Source organism: Danio rerio, chromosome 21 (genome assembly GCF_049306965.1).
Source record: "Danio rerio strain Tuebingen ecotype United States chromosome 21, GRCz12tu, whole genome shotgun sequence".
Taxonomy (NCBI): Eukaryota; Metazoa; Chordata; class Actinopteri; order Cypriniformes; family Danionidae; genus Danio; species Danio rerio.
In genome coordinates this window covers 47928798-47938786 of record NC_133196.1, presented here as the reverse complement: position 1 = coordinate 47938786, position 9989 = coordinate 47928798, and the positions used below count along the sequence as shown (strand labels likewise).

The window sequence follows — 9989 nt, the reverse complement described above, 5'->3', positions numbered from 1 at the left end:
ATCTCACTGTAATCTCGGAATTAATCTAGAATAATCTCACTGTAATCTTAGAATTAATATAGGTTAATATCTCTGTAATATTGAAATTAATCTAGATTAATCTCACTGTAATCTTGGAATTAATCTAGAATAATCTCACTGTAATCTTGGAATTAATCTAGATTAAAATGGCTCATCTGAATTTATTAATTTATTAATCATAATTGAACATTTACTAATGCATTATTAACATTCAACTCCATGCTTGTTAACATTAGTTAATGCACCGTGAGTTAACATGAACTAACAATGAACTACTGTATTTTCATTAACTAACATTAACTAACATGAATGAATACAGTAGTAGATGTATTGTTCATTGTTTGTTCATGTTAGTAAATGCATTAAATAACATTAACTAATGAACCTTATTGTAAAGTGTGACCGAGATATTATATGAGAGACTTGCTTTGTTAACCAAATAAGTGGATCAAATTGGATTTGCATTGTAGATATTAAATAGTTACAAACATATTATTTGTTTATTTTATATATTTTTATATATTGTATATTTTTATTTTTATATGTTTTTAGTTATGATACTCCCAAAATCATTCCGCAAAAAATCTGCAGATTTTTTACAAAATTGTGTGCAGAATTAGCAAAAAATGTTCACAGATTCTGTCTGGTCCTACTCATTAGTCAAGAATACAGCATGTGTAGCTGTATTTATAACTGCTTACTAACGTCTATTAATTAATTAATGCTTAACAAATAATGAATTGACTATTTGCTAATGCTTAATAAATGATTCATAGTGTGTTATAAAGTGTTACCCAGTTTCTTTCTTCTGTTGAACACATGAAAAAGATATTTTGAAGAATATTGGTAATCAGTAACTAAGTATTATTATTTTTTTTTTTTTACAATTCCAGTTAGCAGAATGCTTCATCGTCATTCTTTCATTTTTCCTTCGGCTTAGACCCTGTATTCATCAGGGGTCACCACAGTGGAATGAACCACCAGCTTATCCAGGATATGTTTTATGCATCGGATAGCCTTCCAGCTGCAACCCAGTACCGGGAAACACCCATATACACTAAATCTCTCTCACACACACACACATACACTATGGCCAATTTAGTTTATTCAATTCACCTATAGCACATGTGTTTGGACCAGGGATGCCCAAAGTTGAGCCCCTCTGAGAAGACATTCAGAATGAAGTTTGCAGCCTTCAACAGAGATCATCATTTCTAATTTAACATAACCTTTTGTTTGTTTGTTTAATCGTTGATCTACGAAAAAAGCCAACTGAAATAAAAACATTTCAATTAAATGTTTTAAATGAATCCGATTTTGTAGCGGACAATACATCAAACATCGACGAGCAAATCAAGGCCAACGCAGGATCTGCTTCTCTTGGGTATTTAGCATTGACCAACATTAAGTTATAAATGCGTTTGTTTTTGTTTTTATTGTAAGAAGTTCATTATAAAATGAAATAAAATTATAAGTATTTTTTCTATTTATTTTTCAAGTTAGGAAATTACAATGGCAGCTTTAATGTAATCGTTTGGCATATTTACCTAAGGCCCACTCTCTAAATCAAGTTTGGTTTTTGACTCTTCATAAAAAAAAAAGTTTGGTCACCCCTGGTTTGGACTGTGGGGGAAACCGGAGCACCCGGAGGAAACCCACGCCGACACGGGGAGAACATGCAAACTCCACACAGCCTGGAATCAAACCAGCGGCCATCTTGCAGTGAGCCATTGTGTCGCCCCATTTTCATTCGTGTTCAACAGAAATAAAAAACAAGCTCATAAAGGTCTTGCTGTTGAGTAAACACTGAACTCATTTTTACTTTGGGGTGAACTAAATTCCTTTAAGACTTGCTGTTAATGATTTCCAGAGACACTGAAGACACAACACACAGAGTTGTATATTTAACAATATATATATTTTCAGATTTTCAATGTACATTCCGTTTCGACATAAGCTTTTTTTATTCACAAACAAAAGTAGGCATCTAAATAAATACTATATAAAATAGAACTTCAAAATAAATATATCTATAAAGGGACATTTTCATATGTGTGAGAGATTTGTACTTTTTTTTTTCCTTTTTGCTTATTTTTTTTTAAAACAAAACAAAAGCACATTGCTCTTATCTTTAATCTTCGCATTAACAATGAAGCCAAAAAAAAGGAAACGCAGAGAGTACAAGCCCAGTTTGGAAGGCAGCTTAAAAAGTCTAAAACAATATGGGTTTCCGCTGACCAAGAAACTGTACCACAAATAGACCTCCCATAGATGATGGTGGATTAAAAAGGAAGTTCTGCGCAGCCATTTTTATAGCCGTATCGTTCTTCATAGTCAAAAGAGAAGTGTGAAAGATGAAAAATAAGAGAGAAAGCTAAAGAAAACACCAAATAGGATGGACTGGAATGTTATTTGAGAGGGATCCCTGTTCCTCCCAGACACGTTCATGCACAGCAGCTGTATACGTCAATCAAGCCCTGAAGATGTTGCACCATTTTAGGAGGAAGGAGGGGGAAAGCAAAAAAACCAAATGCCGTTCCTTGAGCGAATTCGATTCGATCTACAGTTTCAGGGGCACGGAGGAACCGGGATTAGCCTTGCCTCTCTCGTGCTAATGAGGCATGGCTAGCATTAACAGAGGTATTTTTATTGCCTGGCACACTTTTCTAAATCAAGTGCTTGTAATTGAAATACCTAAACGCCTTTCTACGCCACAGCCACATAACCCCAACCCCCCCCTCGAAAACAAAATATATATATATATATTTATAATAATTCATTTATATACTTTTGTACTGAATCGTAATTAAACGGTACCATGCAATTTTCTCAGGACACTTTTTCAAGATAGCTAGTTTTTTTTTTTTCTGGATGACTATTTACAAGTAACCTGCATAGGTCAACAACGAAACAAATAATCTATGGTACATTTGCAACTCTTCCCAATGCGGCTATATGCGTACGCTATCCACGGCGGGTTCGATTGCAAACGTATACCCTAGCCTTATACATTCAAGACTAAGAACAGTAGTGTATTTCTGCTTTTCGGATTTGTGCAAATGTTGGAATATGAGAAAATACAGACCAGCGAGGTCCTAGTTTCGCGGGTTAAAAAAAAGGCAGGCGTTATTCGTTCCCTTCGTGCCCTCTAGGGATCTTGGTGAAGTGTGCACCGTACCTTTAAGAGCTTACTAATTGGCTAGAGTACAACAACGCACGCCCACTCGAGTTAACCAAAAACCCCACGGTGCACTCCTTTGGCAATATCTCTATACACATGACGACAAAAATAGAGCAGTTTGATACTAGGGCGCGTGTTATGTTTGGTAGCGGTAGTAAACTAGAGAGTTTTTTGTTTGTCTTCCATCTACAGTGAAACACTTTGTACATCTACTGTACATAATACTGTGCTTTTGCCTCGTCATCATGGTGATTGGCGTGTTTATTAAGCTAGCTTTATAGCTTGTCTCACTGCTGGCGCAGCTCCTCTCGTAGCTTATGAATGTCCTTGCTATATAGTCACCAAACTCCTTCCAAGCTGAATTCACATGTAATTTCAGATAAACTGATGATCCCTGAGGTCATACAACGAACTGAACCGCTAAACATTTGGAAGAATCTTTATGGAAGTATGCTATGGCATGTCATCAAAGGGACTCACGAAAGCTTTTTCACCTATTAGCCATCAAATAAACAAACCAACATTCGGTCCCCCACTGAAGATTGAAAACATCCTGCCACGAGGATACCTGGCGTCTTTCGCAATGGGGACTCGGAATCCTTCAGTGGCACGCAATCACCTCCCATGTTTGCATTTCAAACAACACAAGAAATAAAAGCTCTAGAACAAGCTCGTAAATGCACTGTGCACAGAGATGAAGTCTGGTTATTTTGATTGTGACATGTGTTATCAGCTTGGAATTCGCTGCACTTTCTGTCTTCCGGATCCGGAGAGGGATTGCCAAAGTGGAGAACGCTTCTGAATGGGTGGTTTCTCAAAGAGAAAACAAACAGAGATCTTTTGGAAATGCAGCATTCTGTGTTTGCAAGGTCCTTTAGTAGAGGCTAATACGTAGAACCATCGTGAGGAGAAGAACTTCTTTGCAGTACGTGAAATGATCATTTGTGCCCTTCAGTCAAACATTGCTACTGATTTCAACACCTTAAGTACCATGATTTTGGGAGGAAGGTCCTGCAAACCATCATGAGGCTTGTTTTTCTGGCTGACAGGCCTTGATTTCTGCCACCTTGCAGGACTGGGTGCTTTTGCATCGGCATCCTGGGCGGCTGACGCCGTCGTAGCATTTCTGCGAAAGCTTGGCACAGCCAGTGGCAGGTAAATAGCACACCAGGCAGGGCAAAACCAATGAGACGGCTGCCATGAAGGACCAGCGTGCGCAACAGTTCGAGTGCGAACAGGAGCATGGTTTGTCCGCGCAGGAGCCTTCCTCGTCCTCATCAGTGCAGTGGTAGAAAACCCCCTTGACTAGACACATGCAAGTCACCGAGTCCACTAGGTTTTGTGCGGAGCACAGACACTCTTGGTTGCAAACCCAACAAGAAGGCAAGGTTCGGGGCAGCGTGCATTCGGTGCATCGGCATTTCCCGCATTTCTCGCACAGCAGCACATGCTTTTTCTTCTCTTCAGGCAAGGCTGCCAGTGTCTTAATGTTCTTGGAGCTCAGTATCTTGGGCTGCTCCGCAGCTAGAGTCCTGCCGTGGGAATTCCCGGTCGTATACGGATCCACAACAGGAGTAGGAGCTGCGTGATCCAGCAGCCGCTGATCTGAAGACGTGCTACTGCTGCTGCTGATGGAGCTAGGCCGACCGCTGAAGGAGATCCAGGGGTGCGTGGTGGCATCTGGCACCTCACAGCGGGATAAATTCGGATGGTGTGGGGCTCCCAGCAGGACCTCCTGGCCCCTGGGGTTTGCCTTGTGGCTCGGTGGCTGTTGTGAAATCACAGCAGGGGTGTCGATGTAGTCGTTCTCCAAATGCAAAGCTTTCATTTGGTCTATAGGGTAGATGGTCAGCGGGTGCTGGAGGCGTCCGTAGGGAACGCGGCTGTCCAGTAACGGCTGCACCATGATGGAGGAGGAGACGCCGGGAATGTGGTGAGGAACCCTTGACTCCATCTGTAGGTCGTGTTCCTCATATACCAGAGCTCAGCATTTAGCACTCCTGCAACGATTAAAAAGCATGACGTGTTACTGTAAATCTCGCCTTTATTTATTTATTTACTTATACAACAAGGAAAGTGCCATTGAGATACAATACATCTCTTCTACTAGGCAGTCATGGTCAAGACAGGCAGCAAAGAGTTACAGAAAAATGCACATCCCAACACAAACGGATATAATATAAACCTTAATCAATTATTAAAACGTGCACTGTTCTAAATAGGCAGACTTTAAAATATTGTTAAACAAGCGATAGATAGTACAGATTTCGCATGTGGTGTATTTTAAAGCTCATTCCATACATATGAAGCGTACTTGGAGAATGCAGATTGACCTAACTGGCATTGACCTAAAATGGCATCTTGAGTAAAAGTGCATCTGCTGATATGGCATTATAGGTATGGAGCCAACACAAACTAGATATATACCAAGCGAAGCTTTAAAAATAGAAACTAACACATGTTGTTTTCTCCTTAACTGTAATGAAGTGCGTTCTGTCATTTTAGATTACAGTATCATGTGTGTGCGATTAAATAAAGAAGACGTCTTACTGTAAATCTGGCTTTATTGTTAGGATGCTAGGAATGCAAGCTCATCTAAATCAAAGTGGTGTACAGTATGAAATAATTAGGATCAGGGCTTTACATTAACACCCGCCAACCCGCCAAATACGGGTAGACTTCAGCTTTAGACAGACAATCCCACTAGCCACTTTTGCTGGTTGTAAATACTTTTAAAATTGTAGTTTTCCTAAAAGCAGTCCTGATTCTTTTAAGAGCTCAACATTTGTCTTTTTGTAAGCAACACCGGTTGCTTTCCCTTTGAACAGATTATTAATTGGCCTAACGTTAACCGTGTGCATGTGATCCTTTCATTATCACACACGGTATGTTTCACCGGCTGTCATTTGCTTACGGTTTTATTTGCTTTCATTTTTGTTAAAATGGTTTAATTATCTTTTTTTTTGTTTACTATATTGTTTTAATGGGTGATGAACTCTCCATTTATGTGCAGTTAACTGCTGATCCGAGAGATCTTTAGCCACGACAGATTACCGTGCTTATTTTGATACATGACAATAGTTGTTTTTTTAAAAGTCAATTACTTTTCTTTCTTTTTTAAGAAATGTTTCGTTAAATAAAAAGTATACAGCTATCTTTTGACACATAAAAAATTTGTGGCTATGAAATAATTATTGTTGAGTGTGGTTATAGAGATAAATTCAGGTACATCGTTAATTTTGAGCTCTAAAAAAAGTCATTAGAAATAAAAACTAATTGAAAAAACTGTACAAAAGCACGCACATCTCTCTTAATTGGGTGCTCAGCCAAAACCGCAAAAAGTGCAAATTAAATGTAAATCAAAGGCGGCAACACCAAGGCTCCAAAAATACAAATTTATTAAATTAAAAAGGCTGACACAGAGCATGTTAATAAATTTGTATTTTTGGAGCTTGGTGTTGCCGCCTTTGATTTGCAAATAAAAACTAATTGCAATATAACACTATGAAACCACGACTCCTTTGCTCATGCTCATGAATGAGGACGCGTGTGGACATAACACAACATTTAAAGTAATTTTAAGGATGTCAACGTCAAATCTATGCATATAAAATATATTTTCCCAACAACAAAATTGTGGCTAGTGAAAATGCAGAGTGGCTAGTAACATTGGAAAATTACTAGCCACAGTGGCCGGTGATTAAAAAAAAGTTAATGTAAAGCCCTGATTAGGATGATTTGTAATTAAAGTGATGGTTCATGCAGAAATAACAATTTGCTCACAATTAGTCTCCCTCAAGTGATCCCATACTTCTGGGGGTTTTTTTTTTTCAGTTAGATTATTTTTCAGGAGATATTTTGAAACTTGTTAGAAGCTAGTAGTCACTAATATTTAATAGCAAGAAAAACAACTAGTTTAGACATTTCTCGAAATGTGTGTTCAACTGAGAAATAAAGAAGCTTACACATGTTTGTGAGAGGTGATGGTTGAGTAAATTGTGATTTTTTGATGGGTGAACTATCCCTTTAAATATTACAAACATTAAAAGGAGAGAGGGGGAGAGAGAGAGAGAGAGAGAGAGAGAGAGAGAGAGATCATGTAAACCTTCATTCAGCTTAAATTCATTAGTATTAGTTTACATGCCTGTAATTGTGTTGTGTATTTTATTGAGAGTAAACCAAGCATGGCATAAACCAGAAATTAAGATTTACAAATTGATGTTAAACGATCGACTACAAGCCGGACTAGTCGAATTGCGACTCTCTGGACGTTATTCAAGCGTTTAATCCAGTGTAACATTTTTGTTGGACGTCATGTAAAATGCGTATGTTTGATAACAGCTGCATTTAGGAGAAACTCAACCTGTTGCGTGATTTTCCCGTGCTATATTTAAATGTCATAGCTTGCGTTGTCTTATAAGCAGCTCGGACGCCTCTGGAGTGCTGCGGTGTGGTCTAAAACGGCGATTAATACGCTGCCTCAATTACAGTTCCACACAAAGCAAAACAGAAATGAGGCGGATACATTTAGGCTACTTGGATTACAAAACACCTAGAACCTCTCCACAGCGACGACACGCGAACTAATATCCGTCCATGCTCACTATAAGACACGTTTAAAGGTTTATATGCGCGAGCTGCAGTGAAGCGTCACGCGCTTACATTCAACAGAACGCGAACAAACGCGACGCGCGCGCACAGATTTGTGATACGCCACACGAAATGCTGTGCGTTCCCGAGCAAATGAAGCGACGTGTGTGCGTTTAACCTCGAATACTCGTATGCTAGACGTGTGCATTTTAGTGTTGGGTCATCCACGATCATGTCGTGGTTAGTGTTCGTGGTTAAATATTTACTCGAGGCACAAATGCACTACAAAGCGTTGCTGAAGAACGGCTGTATCGGCGCTTTGTGATAAACCAGAAACTACTGGATTCGACACAATGGTATAGCGCATATATATATATATATATATATATATATATATATATATATATATATATATATATATATATATATATAGATGAAATAGATTTAAACTCACTTGCATTCGAAAGCAGATCATTTCCTTCTCAGATGAACAGGTCGTTGCGATATATTCCAGTGGCAAAAAGAGAGACAGATAGATCCAAACGAAGCCGCGGAGTAAAAGCGGACGTCTATCCGTGCGATGTGCACTGCAGTAAGGACACAGTCTTCTACATACGATGTTGCAACTACATGAGGGAAATGGCTTTTTATGAATGGGAGGGTAAGAAACGTACTGCGCAGATGCTTTGACAGATTTTTTTTTTCTTTTTTGTGAATGGGAGGGCATTACGACTCGGGGGTTACACTTTTATGAATGGGAGAAATCCGGATCGCGCTGCGCATGCGCCATTTCGAGATTTCATGAATGGAAGAATGGGGGCTTTTCGTCACAAGGGCAATGTCAAAGCGGATTACATGAAGAAGGCGGCTACAACTGCTTTAATTCGTCTTTTCAATACATTGCCTGTTTCATGTGTGTCGTCTTAAAAGCCTGCCTGCCCTGCTTTGGCAGGGGAATCATTTATTTCCTCATCCCGAAAAGAAAATGTTAAGCAACAGCGTGTTTACCGAGCACAGCTGCTCATCTGTTATTACTCGACATGACGCACTAGGAATGTTAAAATGCCTGGAAGTGAAGGGAGAAAACGTTTTATTACCAAAAAAAAAAAAAAAGAAGAAGAAAAAAAACACTTCCGAGTTTCATCATCGCGGGTTAATATGTAAACCTCGACCGGCGTGCACTTTATCCTTATTTCCAGTTCTCAGAAAACAGGTTTTAAATACAATCTCCATTTAAGGGATGCGTTTGATTACCCATTTCCATTTTGATCGAGCTCACCCACCGGAGGAGCACACACACGCACACACACACACACACAAACGCGTTTATGACGCAGCAGCATGAGGTCATGCAGGACCAACAAAAGAACAGGATGTTGTCGATTTGTAACGATCCCACTTGCAGGAAATGTGTGTGAATTTCCTTTTTAGCATCCCCCTGTCTGCCCTTCCCCCCGCGGACAGCTAATTCCCAGCTTGTGGCTTGACTAATGCTGTCAAATGTTAATGGGCAGCCTCAAACATTAGCCCACATTTCCATGACAACATCCGCTTTCGTATTAAAACCCAATCACGATGATTTGATGGGCTAAATTTAGAGTGCTAACTCTCAAAAACACCGTCCTAAACTGTATCTGTTAGAAAATATCGCATGCAGTATTGATTAGATGGAAACCTGAGGGGGAGAGACAGAGCTAAAAATAGCTCGTTCTGTATTCAGTGGTTTCCATTTGCTGCACATGACCACAAACTGAGAACCAGGATTATCAATTAGGACCATTTAACATCTGTAGCACACCAATACACAATGGGTTCTGTGCTATCATGCCTACACCGAATCACTTAGAAATGGCTTGTTTGTTTATTAAATAATTTATTGAGGTGATTTTGGTTATATTCGCACTTTCAGACACTCTCCTTAATAATATAATTTCAGAAAAGTATTGTTTGCAAATAAGAAACAGACAAATTATCATCAGTTTATAACTATCAAAGTACAACATTGTTCGTCGTCAATTAAATAGTGCTAATGTTATTGTGAAGCCATACTGGCATGCTAATTCAGACCCAATATTCAAAGTAAACAATACGAGACCCTTAAAATGAACAAATGTGACAATATAAGACTTCATTCATTTTCCTTGCGGCTTAGCCACTTTATTAATCTGGGGTTGCCACTGCGGAATGAACCTCCAAC

At 39.1% G+C, this 9989-nt stretch overlaps 1 protein-coding gene across 2 annotated transcripts; it reads right to left on the bottom strand.

Annotated features, from left to right (window-relative positions):
- Positions 1 to 1920: 1920 nt before the first annotated feature.
- On the bottom strand, positions 1921 to 8411 carry spry4 (sprouty homolog 4 (Drosophila)). 2 transcript variants are annotated; one of them, NM_131826.2, is made up of 2 exons: positions 8247 to 8411; positions 1921 to 5202 (listed from the first exon to the last, which is right to left on the bottom strand). In NM_131826.2, exon 2 carries the CDS (start codon positions 5154 to 5156, stop codon positions 4224 to 4226), a length of 933 nt encoding a protein of 310 aa, NP_571901.2. In that variant the 5' UTR covers positions 5157 to 5202; positions 8247 to 8411; the 3' UTR covers positions 1921 to 4223. The 2 variants fall into 2 exon arrangements, with proteins under 2 accessions (NP_571901.2, XP_021324421.1); XM_021468746.3 differs by having other exon boundaries at positions 3393 to 5202; positions 8251 to 8404.
- Positions 8412 to 9989: the final 1578 nt, after the last annotated feature.

Excerpts from the sequence above, each read along its gene's own strand:
- spry4 (NM_131826.2), bottom strand. The coding sequence starts at position 5,156 with ATGGAGTCAAGGGTTCCTCACCACATTCCCGGCGTCTCCTCCTCCATC.